We start from the raw sequence: 21,061 nt of genomic DNA on the forward strand, positions 1-21,061 counted from the left end.
TAGCTGCTTCCCAATGTTTGGGGCATGCTCAATCTCACCACAAACCTTTGATTCAAATGTTATTCACCCATCAAGACCTAAATCAAAATCCTACCCTTTTCCATGGATCCTTTTTGACTGAGTCAGTTGCTATTAAGTATGTTCCCTTGGTTACTAAATTATGATACTGTACTATTGTACTATTTCTCTCCATTCAGACATATTGTTCTGTGTGGTTGCTTATTTACTTCTGGATACTAGTCTTTTTATTCTCAATTATAGTTTAAATTCCTGGAGAATTTAGGCCATATATTAAATTTCCTTTTTAGCCCCTCTCTTTTTGTGCCTATTTCAGTGCTCAAAGTATGATTCTGAATAAACAAAAAGTAAGTTGAAAAGAAAAACATGTTTGTAGTTACTTATTTTTATTCTCAGATGAACTAATTTTTTTGGTCAGTCATGGGAATTGAACTCTGGGCCTGGGCACTGTCTCTCAGCTTTTCAGCTCAAGGCAAGCACTCTACCACTTGAGCCACAGAGCCACTTCCAGTTTTCTGGTGGTTAATTGGAGATAAGAGTCTCACAGGGAATTTCCTGTCCGGGCTGGCTTTGAACCGCACTTCTCAGATCTCAGCCTCCTGTGTAGCTAGGATTACATGCACGAGCCACCAGCATCCAGCTAGAATTAATTTTTGAAGCAAAACAATTACTTTAACTGAAGAAATGTCCATAACCAAAAACTAATGTTAAAAAATTAAAACCTAGAAACAGCAAAGATGAAGGCAGAGACCTTTATAGATACCAGTGAGCTGACTTTTGGGTATGTCTGTTGAAATTTGAAAAATATCCTGAATACCATGTTCAGAACAAAGATTACTGCAAGAACAGATAGAAAATACTCTTGAATGATCTGGTTGTACTGATATTCCATGCCCCTTACAGATAATTGAAAGTCATCTCTATTTGTTTTCAGAGTTTTCTCTCTGCAATAATTCTATTGATAGACACAGTGTGGGAGACAAATAGACCTATTAAATTCTTCCTTCTAACCTTAGGGCACAAGAGTCACATTTTTTTCTTTGCAACAAACATGTTTGGATCCTGAATCTCTGCCCAGGTTTTTCTGGTTTATTTTTGAGGCTTGTCTTTGTTGACAGATATAAGCATGTTGGATATGACAGTTATTTGAAATAGAACTGTAAATCAGAAAGATAGTAAAGTATTAAATATAAATATAAACTTGCTTTGTTATAGACAAAATGTTCATTATTCAATTTCTTCAGATATATCATAAGGTTTCCAGAGCTATATGATCAAGCTACATTCCTACCCCTTGCAGTGCTCCTCTATTAACATTGAGTGTATTCTTGTTGACTATAATCCCTGTCTTCTGCCACCACTCTATAGGGCCTGTTGTTGCTGGAGTGGTGGGCCTCACCATGCCTAGATACTGCTTGTTTGGAGACACTGTAAATACAGCTTCTCGGATGGAGTCAACAGGCTTACGTGAGTACCTCGGGGATGGATGGGAAGGCATCACCCTGCTATTAGGAAAGTGGTTCTTTTTCAACAGAGGGAAAGAGAGCAGAATACTTTGTATTTTTAATGTTTTCTAGAAAAATAAAAGGTAATTTGAAAAGATTAAGATTTATCACACATTTTCTTGATCTCTAACAGCAAACCAGTAGGGGGTGATGTTGGACTGAACATGTATGTATCTTTTATATAGAAATAAAGCTGTAGCCAGATAACACTGAAACAGCCAGGCACTGTGATCAAAACAACTTAGAAAGTCTTTTGAGTAAAAAAAAAAAATTGGACAGCCTGGTGGGTGTAGGAGAGTCATTGGGAGAAAAGAACTAGGTAAGAGACTGATATATTCAGTTTTTCAACCAGTTTGTGAAGACACACATGAGCCAGCTTCCTCCCAGCTGGCTGATGTTTGCTGCTTTAGTCCTCTTAGTTAGGACCCCAGGAGTTCTGGCTTCATCAAATAGCCTCCTAGAATTTAGCAAGCAGTAATCCTTCAATCTAAGGAGCTTGGAATTCTAAAATAATTAATTCCATCTTGCTTGTATGTAAAACTCTTAGCTGCTATCAAAACAAGCATAATATTAAAGATCCTGATTCTTCTCTTCTTTGAGAGTAAAACTGTACAAACATTATGCAATTTGTCTGCTGCTGGCAAGAAGTTCAATCAACCTTTCCTTGTTATTTACTGCCAGTACTGAAATACTGTCAAAAATCAAAATGTGCTTTTTACTTATATCATGGACTTTTACCAGAGATACAGAGACAGAAATAGAGACAGAGAAGAAAAAAGGAAGGAAAGAAGGATGGAAGGAAGGAAGGAAGGAAGGAAGGAAGGAAGGAAGGAAGGAAGGAAGGAAGGAAGGAAGGAAGGAAGGAAGGAAGGAAAGAAGGCACGCAGGCAGGCAGGTATTTGTCTTCTTTGCTCTGGCTTAGCAACTACTAGGTAACACAAACTCTTCCCTAATTTCAGCAATATATTCAAACTAGTCCTTGATGATATGGTGGCCTATATCACAGCGGGTGGTGCCCTATTTGACCCCATTCCCCATCACTCAGGTGCAGAAACAGCCTTACACAATAGGTCCAGTCTTAGTCAATCTAGCCTGTGCAGCCATGATTAAGGAGGCAACATGGAGCTTAAAAACTGTTGTCAGAATAAATTTTCTGACATCTGGGAAAGTCTTTTAAACTCCACAGATATGGCAGAGGCCATGGAGGTAGTCATCCAGGAACTGCTGTGTGAATATGCCTTTGCATATGATGTTGCTCTTGAAGTGCAACCCAAGATGAAGAGAAATTGATCATGGAACCACAATGAAGATTTGACACAGTGCTGAGGACTGATGTGAGTTCGTAGAAGGATGAAGCCCTATTCTGGGCTGCATCAGGCAATTCTCCACATACATTTCCCATTGGAGGTACAGAGTTGAAAGTAGAAATTGACTTTTGAGATTTAGTCAACACCTTGTCTACTGATCAATAAAAAGAACATCCACATGATCTCTGCACTCCAGGAGCTGATTAGACTGCTTTCATAAAAGTTAATGACTGTAAGCCAACTATTGCACTGAGGGATATACCAGACTAAATATCTTTTAAGCCAGTTGTTTCTCCCCTTGTGTTGGATATATGAAATCAGGACATGTAACAAGTCTATTAACAGCAAATCAATTTCATCAGTGTCTCCTTTGTGCACAGATGAATCAATTGAGATTCTGTGATCTAGTCCTGGAGCTGCCTTACCACACAGCTGAGCAGTGGTTAGAATCAGTTGTCTTTTGTGTTTCCCACAATTAGGATCCCCGTACTGAAAGGCTCTCTGAACACCAGATGCTAATGGGCTGACAAATATTGGCCTAGCAATGAGTACACTGGCCAGAGTTGTGTCTATTAGGAATATAACAGAGGCTTTGAGCGACTCTGAGTGAGGAGGGCACAGATATGAGTACTGAGTTATTAAGAAAAGGAAATTATGCTGAGTGCTGATGGTTTATGCCTATAAGCCTACCTTCAGGAAGTTGAGATCTGAGGATTGCAATTTGAAGCCAACCAGAACAAAAAAGTTCATAATAATTTTACTTCAAATTAACTAGAAAAAAAGCCAGAAGCTATGGGTCAAGTGGTAGAGCACTAGCCATGAGCAAAAAAAAAAAAAAAAAGCCAAGGATTGCACACAGATCCTGAGTTCAAGCCCCAGGATCAACATGGAAAAAAGAAAAGAAAAGGAACTCTACTACGCCTTCCTACTCACATTGTAATCAGCTTTTAAAAGAATGACTTTCTCAAGCATGAGAGCAAGTCTTGGACTTTCATTTTAGGTACAATTTTAACAAGGTGTCATTTCGTAATGACAGTTGTCAGGAATGTTGAATTTAACAAGGGATTGTTCTTTATTAAAGAAGTAGTAAGTCCCAATGGCTCACAATTGTAATCTTAGCTACTCAGGAGCCTGAGATCTGAGAATCAGGGTTTGAAGCCTGAGCAGGAAAATCTGTGAGACCCTTATCTTCAATTAACCTGAAAATAGCTAAAGGGGAAGTATGTCTCAAGTAGTAGAACATAAGCCTTGGCCCAAAAAGCTAAGGGACAGCACCCAGGCCCTTAGTTTGAGGCCCAGCACTCACACACACACACACACACACACACACACACACACACACACACACACACCATGCACACATACATATACACACATACACATAGAACACACTTAAGTCCTAAATAATTTTAAAGAAGTAGGGCTTCTTTGTAGGGCTCTTAATTACAGATCGGGATTGTTGATAGGAAAACAGCACATTCTGTAGGTTTTACAGCTAAAAGCATTCACTTAAAGAACAGCTTGAATGTCAGTCTTTCAAAAGTTTTTTTTTGTTTTTGTTTTTGGGTCCCGTCGTGGGGCCTGAACTCTGGACCTGGGCGCTGTCCCTCAGCACTTCAGCTGAAGGCTAGCACTCTACCACTTGAGTCACAGTGCCACTTCCGGCTTTTTTCTTTTTGCTTATGTGGTGCTGAGGAATTGAACCCAGGGCTCTTGCATGCAAGGCAAGCGCTCTACCACTGAGCCACCTTCCCAGTCCCTTTCAAAAGTTTTTGACAGTGGTGTTAGACTGTTTCTCATTGATTTTTTTGTAAGTTGTAAGGATTCATGTAGAAAATGAATCGTATGGATTTTTGTCTTTTAAGTATGTTTTACAAAACTTTTAGTTTTATAAAATGATTTTAGCCCTAGCAGAAGCCTGTGAGGGAAGCTGCTGGTGCTAAATTTCCCTCAGAGGAGGTCACATTTCAGCTGCGAACACAATAGTGGCTGCTGGTTTCTCCTTCTCAGCCTTCAAGTTAAATTAACACCTTCCTATTGCCCAGCATTTCATCTAACCTACCATCTAGGAGGCTGATAGGTGCTATAGGTAACACCTTGTCTGGGCCTGGTGAGAAGGCCTTCACTCCCCCTTCCTCCTGTGAACCCTTAACTAAAGCTTTCACCCAGGACTTTAAAGTGGGGCCATTTATTGCATTGGCAGTTTCTCATTGATTTTCTTAATGAGAAAGGAGCTAAACTCATGGCTCTCCTTTATTTACAGCTTACCGAATTCATGTCAGTCTCAGCACGGTTACAATTCTTCGAACTTTGAGTGAGGGCTACGAAGTAGAGCTTCGAGGAAGAACAGAGCTTAAGGTATAAAGTACTTGTTTTGGGAACAAACCATTTGGACACACCTGCTTTTCAAGAGGTCATGGTCTGCTGAAAGAACTTACCTGGGAGCGTGAGACTCAGAGCTATAATTTAGGCAGAATTTCCAGCTCCATTTGAGGTTCCCAAAAGGTATTTCCCTTCTGCCATCCGTTTCTTCTCTTTGAAATATGGCTTAAGTAGGTAGGTTCATTGAGAATCCTTTCTACTTTTCTTTTAGACTATCAATTGTATTTTTCTTTCCTAAAAGACTGCTCAGTATTTGCCTTTCTAATGAGCTATGTTTGTTTACATTTACTAACTCCCATTTTATTTGCTCTTTGGCAGTTCTAAACATTGTCCAATAAGCTACAGTACTGAGGAGTTTGGGTTTTTCATTTCCTGCTCAGTGGGCCACCCTTTCTGACTTTTCATCCATACCATTGGCTCACCATGTTATAAGGAAGAAGTCAGAATCTATGAAAGAAAAAGTTTATGAGAGAAAGTCAGAGGCTATTATCTTGTAGTAATCTTTTCTCTCTTTTGGGACTATCATTTGACTTGGGATTCAAGACTGGGATGGTTTTCCTTCCTACTATTTCCACTGGAATCCCTTTCTTTACTTCTACATGATCCTAGGACCATGACTAAGGATAATTGTAAGAGATCTCAGGGATCTGATTATCTAAATTACTCATTTTATATGAAGAATCAAGGCCCACATAGGTGAAACAAATTGAGCAGAGTCATCTAGTCAGATAGCAGAATCAGGCTAAACTCAGGAAGCCTGACTTGATTCTATACTAAAATGCAGTATGAAGACAGTTCTTTTAGTGATTATCATTGGGCAAAGCAAAAGCAGGGCACTGATTAATGTATGGTTTGTTTCTGTCACTGACCTATCATCCCCTGGTAGAGGTAAATGTATATGTAACTAGATTTCAGGAGGTATGATTCTAGTTGATCACTTCCTTGTTGGACTTGTGTTCATCTTTTCCAATAGATTTTTAAAATCTTCCAGCGGGTGGGATGAGTCACTCACAAAGGGGTGGAGGCTCATTGCCACCTCTGGAGAGCACTCCCACAGTGAGACCATGGGGGCAGGGATCTTACTTGGGCAGTAAATCAAATTGCCCATGGCTTTTGTGATCCCTCTGTACATTCTGTCATTTCCCAGCAGAGCACAAAGGCAGCTTGGTTCCCTGAAGCACTTTCCTCTGTATTGCTGGGCACAGAAATTTCATTTAAAAGCTGAAGATCTAAAAAGGTACAATTTTATGAAACTGAAAAAAAGAAAAAAAATGCGCACCACCCCCACTGATTTTTATTGCTCCACAAATTCTAGACAGGAGCACTTACATCTTTGGGATTTCAAGTACAAAAACAAGTCTTCAAATGGGCCCTTTGCAGCTTCATGGTTTGTTCCACCCCAGGGAATTTGGGAATATGCTGCAGCATGTTGGAGGAAAAACTCTTTTTTTCCTTTTCCTTTTTCTTTTTCATTTATTGCCACTCCTTGGGATTGAAGACAAGGTCTGTCATTTAAGCCATGCTCCTAGTCCTTTTGTTTCAATTATTTGTATAGAGTCTCATCCTTTTGTCTGGGAAGATACAAATTGCAATTTTCACATCCACCTCTCACATAGGTGGGATTACAGGAATGTGCCACCTTACCTGGTTTCTTTTTTTTGATATGTCGTCTCGCTAATTTTACTGAGCTAGTCTTAAATCTCTGCCTTCTGTGTAACTAAGATAACAGTCATGTACCTCTATACCCAGCCCAGAAATAGCCTTTATTGGAATGACAAGAGCCTCATGAAAAAAAAAGATTAAGAGAGAGATATTGAGAGAGAAGTGGAGGAGTATCTAGAGAAAAGGAGAAGCAAAAAGAAGAAGGATAAGAAGAAAGATCCAAGGAAAAGGAGGGAGAAGCTGTGTGCTGATGGCTCATTCCTGTAGACCTTGCTACTCAGGAGGCTGAGATCTGAGCGTCATGGTTTGATGCCAACCTGGACAGACAAAGCTAAGACCGTCTTATTTACAATTAAATAGCAAAATGCCAGAGATAGAGCTCTGGCTCAAGTGGTAGAGTACCATCCATTAGTGAAAATGCCAAGTGAGAGTGTGAGGAAAACTTCAAGCCCTAGTACTGGCACATGCATGCGTGTGTGCACACACACAAACACACACACACACACACACACACACACACACACACACACATACACACACACCAAAGAAAGGAGAGGAGAGGAGATCCTTTTTGTTTCTATACTCTCCACCTCCCCAATCATAGCAGGAATAGAATATTTTGTAGTCCCTACAAAGGGGCTAGGGTTTCTAATCTGGGGTAGGGGAGCATTCAATATATTCTTGAATAGACCACATCACCTGTACAGTTTAGAAAGTCTGTTTCAACATTGATGTCCTTCATCTACTCTCTGTTGCTGGAAGCAAGAAGTACCCAGTACACAGGGCAGAAAAAGTATATTTTTTTTTCCTTCCAGCTTGCTGATGCTTGGAATTCCTCCACTAAAGTCCTTTCTCTTGGGCTCAACCTTCTACCTCATTTCCTTCACTGTTTCCCTTAGTGGAATACAAGTTGTGAATTAGATTAGCAAAGAGAAAAGAGTATAATTATTATATGAATACCTATAGTAATTGAATAGCTTGATACTACAAAGAAAGAGACCAAATGAGGATGCTGAAGTAGTCTGAGGAAGAAACCAGTTAAAGAAAAGAAGCTCTCTAGCACCAGTGGCTCACACCTGTAATCATAGCTACTAAGGAGGCTGAGATCTGAGGATCATGGTTCAAAGCCAGCCCAGGCAGGAAAGTCCATGAGACTCTAGTTTCCAATAAACCACCAGAAAAATGGAAGTGGTGCCCTGGCTCAAGTGATAGAGTGCTAGCCTTGAGCTGAAGAGCTCAGGGACAGTACCCAGGCCCAGAGTTCAAGCCCCATGACCTCCAAAAAGAGGAGGAAGAAGAAAAGCTCAGTCTATCTGAAGAGATGTCCCAATGTCTACTCCAACACCTTCTTGGCAACAAATTATCAATGTCTAAAGTTTTTTTAAAAATTTTCTATCCTGGGGGCTGGGAAAGTGGCTCAGTGGTAGAGTGCTTGCCTTGCATGCATGAGGCCCTGGGTTCAATTCCTCAGCACCATATAAGCAGAAAAAGCTGGAAGTGACGCTGTGGCTCAAGTGGTAGAGCACTATCCTTGAGCTGAAGAGCTGAGGGACAGCGCCCAGGCCCAGAGTTCAGGCCCCACGACCAGCAAAAAAAAAAAAAAAAAAAAAAAAATTCTATCCTGATGGGCTAGTTCTGTTTTAATCTTGTCTTCCTCCCAAATTTGGTGCTTATTCCTGGGATTTTTTTATATATCTAGGCTCATCTTCATCATCATCATCATATATAGATAGATAGATATGTATATATATTTAGGGAAAATGTAATTTTTAAATAAATTTATGTATTTAAAATTTTGTGATTTTAAATGTAATTTGCATTCTGGAAAGACTTTCTCACACAATTTTTAACATATTAATATATATTTATTGTAAAGATACTGGGTTACAGTTACATTAGTGAGGTGATGAGTACATTTCCTACCTTTGTTTTTCCCCTACCATCCCTTCCCTCCCCACCTCCCCAATTCCTTCCCCACCCCCAAAGTTATAAAGTTCGTTTTCAACATAGTGTCTTGCATATCTCATTGCTACAATGGATCAACCCGTATCCTTATTTCAGCATTTTGTTATTTCTCTTCCCTTCCCCAAATTAGAATAATGTATAAACGAGATACAGGGCACCAGACTCAAATACAGTGAAAACAGGGGTTATACAATGGAGGTAGAACATACAAAAGAAACAAAAAATATCATAGTATATTAAAAGTACATTAAAAACAAAACCTCTTGTGTCCCTATCTTGGGGTTCATTTTGCTTAGCATCATCTTGTATGGTCATATATACATAGCTTTTGAAGTTTCTGCTTGTCCTAGACATATACTATTTATTGCAATTAAGGGAAACCATGGGACCTATGTTTGTTTGGGCTTGGCTTACTTCACTTAATATAATTTTTTCCATGTCTTTCCATTTCCTAACAAATGAGGTGGTGTCATTCTGTCTGATGGAGACATAGAATTCCATTGTATATATGTATATGTCACATTTTCTTGATCCATTCATCTATTGAGGGGTATCTGGGTTGGTTCCATATCTTAGGTATGGTAAATAATGCTGAGATAAACATAGTTGTGCTGGTAGCTTTAGTATGGTCTTGTTTGTGATTGTTTAGGTAAATGCCCAAAAGTGGGATTGCTGGGTCATAGGGAAGCTCTATGTGTAATCTTTTCGACCTGGGCCAGTTCACCCCTCCTTAGGCAACCTGGTGATCCCCGCTCCCGGGAGGTCACCATATTGATGCCGAACTTAGTGCCGACACCCAATCGGCATAGCGCGCTGCAGCCCAGAACTCCTGGACTCAAGCGATCCTCCAGGCTCAGCCTTCCAAGTAGCTAGTTTTACAGACTCGCGCCACCACGCCTGGCTATGTGTAATCTTTTGAGGACCCTCCATACTGCATTCCAGAGTGGTTAAACAAATTTACATTCCCACCAACAATGCAGTAGGGTTCCCTTCTGGCCACATTCCCTCCAGCATCTGTTGTTATTAGATTTCTTGATTATAGCCATTCTAACTGGGGTGAGGTGGAATCTCAATGTCGCTTTGATTTGCATTTCTTTTATGGCTATAAAAGTTGAGCATTTCTTCATGTGTCTATTTGCCATTTTTATTTGCTCTTCAGAGAAGTCTCTCTTTAAATCTTTAGCCCACTTATGGATTGGGTGGTTTTTTCTTTGAGGATTTGTTTTTGAAGGATTTAATTTTTTGGGTTCTTAATATATTTTAGATATGAGGCCTTTGTCTGTTGTGTGGCTAGTGAAGATCTCCCAATCTGTGGGCTTTCTATTGATCTTGCTAGCTATGTCCTTTGCCATGCAAAAGCTCTGCAGTTTCATGCAATCCCATTTGTCCAATCTTTCTTTGATTTGTTGTGTTTTGGGGTCTTTATTAAGAAAATTTTGGCCTGTGCCAAGGAGACCTAGAATTTCTCTTATTCCTTTCTGTAATGTTTTCAGGGTGTCTGCTTTTACTTTTGAGGTCTTTGATCCATTTGGGGTTGATTCTGGTGCAGGGTGATATATAAGAATCTAGCTTTAGTTTTCTATAGATGAATAACCAATTTTGCCAGCACCATTTACTGAAGAGATTGTCTTCTATTTTATTTTTTAGCTCCCTTATCGAAGATTAGGTGGCTATATGTGTGCAGGTTCATTTCTGGGTCTTCAGTTCTATTCCATTGGTCCTCAGGTCTGTTATTGTGCCAGTACCAAGCTGTTTTGTTTTTGCTATTCGGGGTCTTTTATTGTTCCATATGAATTTTTGGGTTGCTTCTTCTCATACAACTTTTTTTTTTTATTTTTTTATTGTAAAGCTACTATACAGAGGGTCACAGTTACATGAGTGAGGTTATGAGTACACTTCCTCTTGAACATTGTTACCCCCTCCATTGTTTTCCCCCTACCATCCCCTCCCTCCCTCCCTTCCCCGAGGTTCTTTTTTTTTTTTTTTTTTGATTGTGATTAAATGATTACATAATTTCAAAGTCACAAGTTCATTCTAACTTCCCTGGAGCAAATTGTCTACCACAGTCTGTAATATATAACAGTGTTCACATGTTATATACCATATTTGTGATCAGCAGCATGAGGATATTTAGTAGTGGTTCAACCAGATGAGCGGGAGTTCTTTGTTTCTTAAGTCCTGTTAGTTTTGTCGTATCACTAACCTTTTGGATTTAGCATCCACTTATGAGGGAGACCATGTACCGTTTGTCTCTTCGTTCTTGGCTTACCTCGCTCAACATGATTCCTTCTAGCTCCATCCATTTCCCTGCAAATGCCATTATTTTGTCATTTCTAATGGCTGCATAATATTCCATTGTGTATAGATACCACAATTTTTGGATCCATTCATCTGTGGTGGGGCACCTAGGTTGTTTCCATATCCTAGCTATTGCGAACAGTGCTGCAATAAACATGGAGGTGCACGTGTCCTTGTATATTGGTTCCTGTTGTTCAGGGTAGATGCCTAGAAGTGGTATGACTGGGTCGTAAGGGAGGTCAATCTTTAGCTTTCTAAGGACCCTCCAGACTGCTTTCCAAAGTGGTTGTATAAGTGTACATTCCCACCAGCAGTGTAATAGGGTTCCTCTTTCTCCACATCCCCTCCAGCATTTGTCGTTGGCTGATTTGTGGATGTGGGACATTCTGACTGGGGTAAGGTGGTATCTCAGGGTTGTCTTTATTTGCATTTCCTTCACCACCAGGGATGATGAACATTTCCTCATGTGTTTCTTTGCCATTTTTATTTCTTCATTTGAGAAGTCCCTCTTTAGTTCCCTTGCCCATTTAGTAATTGGTTTGTTAGGTTTGGGAGGGATTAGTTTCTTGAGTTCCCTGTATATACAGGATGTTAACCCCTTGTCTGATATATTGCTGGTAAATATTTTTTCCCAATTAGTTGGTTGTCTTTCTAGCTTAGTTGCGATAGATTTAGCTGTGCAGAAGCTTTTTATTTTAAGGTAGTCCCATTTGTCGAGTCTCTCTCCAACTTGTTGTGACCCTGGGACTCTGTTCAGGAAGTTCCTTCCTGTGCCTATTAGTTCAAGTGTCTCTCCTACTCTGTCCTGCAGTAGTTTCAGAGATTCAGGTTTAATGTTAAGGTCTTTAATCCATTTTGAGTTGATGTTGGTGCATGGTGATAGGCTGGGGTCCACTTTTAGTTTTCTGCATGTGGCTGCCCAGTTTTCCCAGCACCAGCGGTTGAAGAGGCTGTGTTTCTTCCATTGTATGTCTTTGGCTCCTTTGTCGAATATCAGCTGGCTGTAGGCCTGTGGATTTATATCTGGATCTTCTATTCTGTTCCATTGGTCTTCGGGTCTGTTTTTGTGCCAGTACCATGCTGTCTTTGTGATTATAGCTCTGTAGTAGAGTTTGAAGTTCGGCATGGATAGCCCTCCCATATTGTCTTTATCCCCTAGAATTGTTTTGGCTATTCTAGGTCTTTTGTTGTTCCATATAAATTTTTGGACTGTTTTCTGTATTTCAGTGATGTACGTCATTGGGATTTTAATAGGAATTGCATTGAATTTGTATATTAATTTTGGAAGTATCACCATCTTTACTATATTAAGTCGGCCTATCCAGGAGCATGGGAGGTCTTTCCATTTCCTAGTGTCTTCTGCAATTTCTTTCTTTAACTTTTTATAGTTCTCATTAAATAGTTCTTTTACATCTTTGGTTAGGTTAATTCCTAAATATTTTATTTTTTGGGAGGTTATTGTGAATGGGGTTGCTCCCTTTATTTCCCTCTCTTCCTGTGCGTTATCAGTGTATAGGAAGGCAACTGATTTTTGTGGGTTTATTTTGTATCCTGCTATTTTGCCGAAGTGACTTATGATTTCTAAAAGTTTGGGGATGGAGTTTTTGGGATCGTGGAGGTATAGTATCATGTCGTCTGCAAAAAGGGATAGTTTCACTTCTTCTTTCCCTATGCGGATCCCTTTAATGTCTTTTTCTTGCCTTATTGCCCTGGCTAAGGGTTCTAGGACTATGTTGAAGAGGAGTGGAGACAGTGGACATCCTTGCCTTGTTCCTGTTTTTAGGAGGATTGGTTGTAGCTTTTCCCCATTAAGTATAATATTGGCTATTGGTCTGTCATAAATGGCTTTTATTGTTTTTAGAAATGTTCCTTCTATTCCTATTTTCTCCAGAGCTTTTAGCATGAATGAATGTTGAATTTTATCAAAGGCCTTTTCTGCATCTGTGGCGATAATCATGTGATTCTTGACCTTGGCTCTGTTGATATGCTGGATTACATTTATTGACTTACGTATGTTAAACCATCCCTGTGTCTCTGGGATGAAGCCTACCTGATCATAGTGTATTATTTTTTTTATGTGTTTCTGGATTCTGTTAGCTAGAATCTTGTTAAGGATCTTTGCATCTGTGTTCATCAAGGAGATTGGCCTGTAATTCTCCTTTTTGGTTGGGTCTTTGCCTGGTTTGGGGATGAGTGTGATATTGGCTTCGTAGAATGAGTTTGGGATAGCTCCCTCCTTCTCTGTTTCTCTGAAGAGCTTGAGGAGTATGGGTATTAGTTCTTCTTTAAAGGTCTTATAGAATTCTGCTGTGAATCCATCTGGTCCTGGGCTTTTTTTTGTTGGAAGACTTTTGATAGCTTCCTGTATCTCATTATAGGATATTGGCTTATTTAATTGGTTAACTTCTTCTTTGCTCAGTTTGGGTAACTTGTATTTCTCTAAAAATGCATCCATTTCCGCCAGATTTTCTTCCTTTAGAGAGTATAGCTTTTGAAAGTAGTCTGTTAGAATTGTTTGGATATCTTGGGTACGTGTTGTGATGTTTCCCGTGGCATCCCTAATCCTATTAATATGGGTTTCCTCTCTTCTTTTTTTAATTAATCTTGCCAACGGGCCATCAATTTTGTTTATTTTTTCAAAGAACCAGCTTTTTGTTTGGTTTATTTTGGTTATGGTTTTCTGATTTTCTAATTGGTTAATCTCTGCTCTCAATTTGGTTATCTGGCTTCGTCTAGTAGCTTTAGGTCCCATTTTTTCTTGTTTTTCTAGCTGTTTTAGTTGCAACATGAGATTATTTACTTGGTCTGTCTCCATTCTCTTGATGTGGGCACTGAGGGCAATAAATTTGCCCCTCAGGACTGCTTTTGCTGTGTCCCACAAGTTTCTTTGTGAGGTGTTTTCATTTTCATTGAGTTCTAGGAAATGCTTTATTTCTTCTCTGATCTCTTCTGTTACCCAGGCCTTGTTAAGGAGTGTGCTGTTCAATTTCCATGTATTAGAGAAATTTCTGCGGTATGCTTTGTTATTGAGAGCTAGCTTGATTCCACTGTGGTCAGATAGGATACAGGGGATTATGTCGATCCCTTTGTATTTGCTTAAGTTCCTTGAATGAACTATGATATGGTCTATTTTGGAGAAAGTTCCATGAGCTGCTGAGAAGAATGTGTACTGTGTTGTTTTAGGGTGAAATACTCGGTAGATGTCAGTTAATTCCGCTTGAAGTATGGCCTCACTTAATTCGGTAGCTTCTTTGCCAATCCTCTGGTTGGTAGACCTGTCCTTTGGTGAGAGTGGCGTGTTAAAGTCTCCTAGTATTATCGTATTGGGATCTATTTTATTCTGTAAGTTTGAGAGCATTTGTTTAACATATCTGGGTGCACCGATATTTGGGGCATATAAGTTGATGATGGTTATATCCTCCTCTTGGATTGTTCCCTTTATTAATATGTAATGTCCGTCCTTGTCTTTCTGTACTGATTTTAATGAAAAGTTTATTTTGTCAGATATCAGGATAGCTACACCTGCTTTCTTATTGGGGGAATTTGATTGGTAGATCCTTTTCCACCCCTTCACTCTGAGTTTGTTTGTATGTTTGGCTGAGAGGTGGGTCTCCTGAAGGCAACAGATGGATGGGTCTTGTTTTCTGATCCAGTCCTCAGTTCGTTTTCTTTTAATTGGCGAATTCAGCCCATTTATATTAAGAGAAAGTATAGAGAGATGCATTGTTGTCCCTGCCATTCCGTTTTCCTAAGTTTTTCTTCTTTCCTTTCCTCCTGTGCTTGCTCAGTTAGACTTTGAGTAATGCCTGTTTGGGGCAGGTCCCAGTTCCTGGTTGCTTTCTTCAGGTTGTGTCCCCCCTCTTAGAATTCTTTGTAATGCTGGCTTAATGTTTATGTATTCATTTAGTTTTTCTTTGCTATTAAAAGTTTTCAGTTCTCCATCGAATGTGAATGCTAGCTTTGCCGGGTATATCAGTCTGGGTTGGCAGTTATTGGCTCTCAGGGCTCGTATGGTGCTTTCCCAGGCTTTTCTTGCATTCATTGTTTGTGTGGAGAGATCTGCAGTGATTCTAATTTTTTTCCCGTTGTAGTATAGCTCCTTCTTCATTTTTGCTGCATGCAGGATTGTTTCCTTATTATTCAGATCCATCATTGTTACTATTATGTGCCTAGAAGTGTTTCTCCTGGGATCTTGCTTGTTGGGTGTTCGATAAGCTTTTGTGATGTAGTTAAGATGGTCGTTTTTGAGGTGGGGAAAATTTTCATTGACTATCTTGTTAAATAGGTGTTGCATTCCCTTGCTCTGGAATTCCTCACCTTCGTCCACTCCGATTATGCGAAGGTTAAATTTTTTAGCATTATCTGCTTGCTCTTGAATTTCCCTTTGGTTTAATTTGAGTGATTTTTCCATATCTGTCACTTTTTGGTCCAGTTGGTGTATTCTGTCTTCTGTATCTGACACTCTACCTTCCATTTCATTCACTCTGTTGACCGTGGCTTCTATTGTGGTTTGCATGGTGGAAATGGATCCCTTTATGGATTCAATGTTGGTTCTCAGAGTACTGATCTCACCTCTCAATGAGGTGATATCAGTATGCATTACCTCTAATTTGGCGTTTATCTCACTTCTTACTGAGGTTTGTGCAGCTTCTATTTTTGCATCCAATTTTTGTTTGATATCCTGTATATCTTTTGATAGTTCATCCTTGTGCTCTTTCAATTTCTGATCCATTTCTCGCTTTATTTCTTGAGTCATTGCCTCCAGCAACCCTTGGATGTAGTTTTTGTCTTCCATTCCTGCTTTGCTCCCACTGGGGCTCTCCCCTGCGTGGCTGCTGGCTTTTGAGGTGAGCTTGCTGTCCTGGGTAGTGGTAAACCTTGTGATTTTTCTCTGTGATTTTCGCATGGGGGTTCAGGAGACTGCTCTTCAATCTTGTTTTGGTGTGTCTGTCTTTGCTTGGTTGCTGATTCTCTATTGGTAGAGAGAGTCTGTGTCTGATCTGGATTCTGTTGGGAGCCTATTTCCAGCTGCTATTCACTTAGGATTCTCAGCTCTCTGCTGTAGCAATTCCCGCCTTTGGAAGGGTTGAGCAGCCTAGACTGCTTGTGTTTGCTCCTGCGGGTGCTCTTGGGAAGATCAGATGCTCTGGATGCACTCTCCCAAATACTGGAGTCTGCTATGGGCTCCTGATGTGTTTTTGTTTGTTTGTTTTGGGCTGGTTGTGGGCTTGAACTCTAGGTTTGGGTGCTGTCCCTCAGCTCTTCAGCTCAGGGCTGGCACCCTACCATTTGAGCCACAGCCCCACTTCTGACCCTTTTTGCTTTGTTCAGGCGCCGGTCCCCTGGCCTGGTTCCGGCCCCAGCCTGGAGCGCGCTCGTTAGGCCTGTGCTAATGTGTATACCACCTTGGTTATGCAGCCTGGAGGACACAGTTCAAATTTCTTCTACTGTTGGTAGTCTTGACCCAGGGGCACTGTTCCTGGCTTGAGCATTTAAGCTCCCTTCCCGGGGCGCTCTTGCTCTGGCCTGGCCAGCAGAGTGTGCTCCACCGGCTGGTGGGGCTCTCGAACAGTTCCCAGTTTTAGTGGGTCCTGTGGTCCGGGTGTTGGGGTAGGGAGTCTAGGTCAGGGTCTGGGGATTCCCTCCAGCTCTGGTCTCCCTTGATGGATTCCCTGTCCCCTGATGGGTACTCACCCTGTAGGTCGTCAGTTGTTGTTGCAGTCCGTCAGTTGTTGTTGCAGTCCGAGTTCAGTTGGGGTGGTTGCGGGCTGGGTTGGGCGGCCCCCCGCCGGGTCGTTGCGATCGTGATTGGGCGGGTGGTCTGCGGACAGGTCCCTTTGTGGCGCTGCTGGTGCCGGGCGGCTTTGGCGGGATGGAGCCTCTCCGCCCCGGTGGAGAGTGATGGGTGGGGTGGGATCCTCGTGGAGACTCCTGGCTGGTAGGTTTCTCTGTTCCTGGCGATCCGCTGTTCTGCAATCCGGTACCTGGTGATCTGCAAGCAGCCCCCTGTGTCTCTGTGGCTCCGGCAGCCCCTGCCGGGCCGGCTGGCCGGCGGCTTGGCGCACTGCCGCGCGGCCAGTAAAGGTTGGGGGAGGGGTCTTCGCTCTTCTCTGTTCTGAAATTCTTCTTTTCCTCTCTTTCTTTTTTTGTTATTTTCCACCTCTGGTTTTTCTCTGAGTGTTCGTCTTTTTGTTGTTGTCGGTCTCTTGGGGAGATTAAAGGTTGGAACTCGAACTCTCTTTTTGGTTGGAGAGAGCTGTGGCGTTTCCCTACTGCCCCGTCGCCATCTTGAGAACTCCTCATACAACTTTTAAAAGCCACTTTATGTTGTGGCTTGGTGGATACTTTCTCACTTTGTTTCTTAGATCCATAAGCCTTAGTAAGTCTTGAAATTTTTTCTTGTACCCCTTCTCTAAACTCCTAACATGAGTGAATGTGCATGCATGCATGCAATTGCGTGTGTGTGCACACACACACACACGCACACACACATACATACACACACATTAAAGACTGAGCTGGGAAATAAGTTATATTGGTGAGATCCATGAAGGCCACAAGCTCTGATCTCTGTTCTCATCTCATCAATGACTCAGTGCATGACATTGGACAAATCCAGTTCTTTGTGTGCTCTTGTTTGCCTACACAGAGGACTCTTTAGACCTGCAATTATCAGGAAAGCTTATTAATTTTACAACATTTAAAATTCCCAAGAGTTGTGTTTCTGCCTGAGACCTGGCCCTTGACTCAATGTGTTGAAGAAGCTATCAGTTTCAAACTTGGTTCAAGTCTCAGCTTTGCCTGCTATTGACGTCAGGTCATTTCCATGAACTTCAGTGTCACCATTTGCAGATTAATTACTATGATGAGATTAATAGTAAAACTGCCCTCCAGGATTGCTTCAGGATTAAATAAAATAAGAGATGCCAAAGTGTCTTAAAGTGCAATGCTAAAGCAAGGTGCTATTATTTGGGGGAATTTCTTGGACTACCCTGGGACAGATACTTGGTCAAAACATTTGCACTATGCTTTTATGGGTTGCTATTCATGTTTCCCCTCTGTCCATGTCTTCAACAGAATTGTGGAAGTGGAGTGGGTAAACAGAGAGCTAGGATTCTAAGAATTTTCCTGGATGAGATCCAAAACCTCAGAAAGCCCCTGGAGCTTCCCTTCATACTCTTTGATTTGGAAGCTTGCCTGAGCCTGTGACACTCCCATCCTCTTTTGTAACCATTAGTTTTGGCATCCCAGTGTGTCCCAGGACCTACTCCTATCTCTGGATAATCCTGATCTCTACAAAGCTCCCTTGGAAATCGGCATGCTGCCCTACCGGCCTTAGATGACAAGACAGTTAATTATGGCTGGGGGATGGAGTCAAGTTTGAATTTTAACAGTATGTCTTACCAAAGTGAGCTTCAGGAAGCCTTAAGTATTCCAAGTTCTCAAGGGTTGAAACTTCCACTCAGTGGAACAATCTGATGATTTACTGAGCAACTGTGTGTAGAAGACATTTCACTAGGTGCTGTGAGAAAAAGAAAGAGCTCTGGAGGCAGAGGAACTGTGCTTAATATGCTTAAAATCCAAGAGATATCCTGTTAGTCATTTTTCTCTATATTGCAAACTGTTCAGGGGACAGAGCCAGATCTATATTTTGGCTCTATTATAGGAAGGGTGAAATAAATGAAGGGGTCATGATAGATTGTATCCTCAAGTTATTATTTGTATGAAAACAGAGTAGCTCCAAATAGTCCCATTGTTTGAACTCTAAAATTAGTTGGTTGCTGGTTAATAGAAGTTGGACTACAGGCATGTTCATTTCCTACTTGTCTTATGGAGGGGCATCGCCTTGAACAAATATTTGCAAAATGCTTTGAGATTCTCCACTTAAATGTGCCAGTTATTATCGTGGCTAATATCGTTACTATTAAGGAATGAATATATGTGATTTGATATTTAAAATGAACGAATTGAATTGGCATTTCTAAGTTAAACAATTTAGAACTGTTCCAAATGAGAGCTACTTACTGTGAGATAATATTTCAGATTAATGAGTCAGAAATACATTCCATTACTTTTCTTGGTTTTAGTAAAGCTGGTGTTTTCTGGATTAGAGGAAGTGAGAGAATAGTCAGAAAAGACCTGAAAAGAGAGAGAAATACATGAAAAGGAAAGTTTGCTAAGAAGAGGGGAAGGCACAAGAGAGGCAGAGAAGTTGGCTCCTTTTTAGACATGAGTGATGGCCCTAGGGTGACTAGCTTGGGTTTACATTCCCTGCCTCTTCCCAGACCAACAATTCTTAAGGATAGAGGCTTCCTTGGCATCTTGCCCTACCTATAAGAATCATTTGGCAGGAGAAAGGATTAATGCAGAATGTAGACCTCTCAAAGCAACCAGGATGCTCTGGGCTTCAAAACAAGTTATAGAACCTGTTTTCATTTCCACTTCTTATTCCATTTTTGAATTTTGTGAGAGATATTGGATGGCAGGGTATACATGGAGAAATAGACTTTGAATTTGTATATTCTGGATGGAACAGGCAATGATACATTTAATGCCAATGATGAGGGCAAAAATGACATCTTAAATTGAGCATCCAGATGTTTGGTTGCTATTATAACAAATAGTCACATATTTTGAAAGATGGACTTATGTGGTGATAAGTAGACAAAATGTCTGAGTGACAGCTTGACATGATGTTCCCTTCATCTGGCTGCTCTGGCAGTCTATGGAGCTTGCCTGAACCTCAGGTACATAGGGTAAGGGAGGCCTACAAAAAAAGAAAACTCCAGACAATGGTGAAAAGGGGAAAGTAGAGGTAAGTTGTGAGTTTGAATGCTTGTACCTACTAATGGGAAGAACTTCTTTGGAAAAATTGGTTACACTGTGGTTAATATTTTTCGTGTTTTCTATAATAAGGGCAAAGGCACAGAGGAAACCTTCTGGCTAGTTGGAAAAAAAGGCTTCACAAAGCCACTCCCTGTACCACCACCAGTGGGCAAAGATGGGTGAGTAGAGCTCATGTGTATATGAATCTTCATATGCTCTGCTCTGCTATACTGTATTCACTATCTTTTTTGGTGTTTTCTGCCCTGCAGGCAAGTGGGCCATGGCCTACAACCAACGGAGATTGCAGCTTTCCAAAGAAGAAAAGCAGAAAGGCAGTTGGTGAGAAATAAGCCATAAGGTAATGGCCAGCAGGAAAACAGAGCATAAGGCCTTGCCAGATTTTCAGAACTAGGGCTCCCTTTGGCATGTGAACCAGTCATGGCCTTCATTCTTTTGGCAGAGTGGGATGGAGCTGGTGAACTTCCAAACTCCACTCAGTTGGGCAAAACCTTTGCTGTGGGAAGGCTGTTGTAGACTGAGCTACACTGAGCAAAGTTGGCTACCCTGGCCTGAGAGAGAGAGAAAAACCCTTCCCTTTTGCACTGATAACACATTTAAATGCTAACAAGTCTGGCCTTGTTATCCACTTATCAGGCAGGTGCACCTGCCTCTTTTATTGTTGAAGACCAGGGCTACATGGTGAGCCACCTCAGATCTCTAGAGACTTAGGTCTATCTAGGAAACACAGCTACATTGCAACTGTGTCTTTTTTTCTGGGATCTACTGGCAAGACCATATTGAAGGGGGTGCTCATGTCATTTCTTCTGGAGACATTTTTTGATCTCTTGCAAGATTTGCATTGTCAATTAAAATATGGCTACTCTTAAACTGTCTGGCTTGTAATCAGGATCCTCATGCTACCTTCTCTTCTATGACTGGATAACTGTGAAGCATCAACAGCAAGCTAATTACCATCACATGTTTATCTCTAAGGAATCCATAGCTTTCTTGTGTTCCTTTCAATATCTCTTCTCTTCTTGGTTTCTATGCTCTCACCCATGGCCACTTTGACAGTATATCCCATTTCTCTCTACATGT

At 41.0% G+C, this 21,061-nt stretch overlaps 1 protein-coding gene across 1 annotated transcript in view; it reads left to right on the forward strand.

Annotated features, from left to right (window-relative positions):
- Positions 1–20,321, forward strand: part of Gucy2f (guanylate cyclase 2F, retinal) — an 89,743-nt gene extending 69,422 nt beyond the window's left edge. The window contains exons 15-18 of the mRNA XM_042690053.1: positions 1,387–1,485; positions 5,094–5,188; positions 20,054–20,142; positions 20,233–20,321. Coding sequence (XP_042545987.1) covers positions 1,387–1,485; positions 5,094–5,188; positions 20,054–20,142; positions 20,233–20,320 — 371 coding nt within the window. The 3' untranslated portion in view covers position 20,321. The remainder of the gene's footprint in view (positions 1–1,386; positions 1,486–5,093; positions 5,189–20,053; positions 20,143–20,232) is intronic.
- The last annotated feature ends 740 nt before the right edge of the window (positions 20,322–21,061 follow it).

The sequence above is a fragment of the Dipodomys spectabilis genome, unplaced genomic scaffold, assembly GCF_019054845.1.
Source record: "Dipodomys spectabilis isolate Male_0828 unplaced genomic scaffold, ASM1905484v1 ptg000132l, whole genome shotgun sequence".
In the NCBI taxonomy this organism is placed as follows: domain Eukaryota; kingdom Metazoa; phylum Chordata; class Mammalia; order Rodentia; family Heteromyidae; genus Dipodomys; species Dipodomys spectabilis.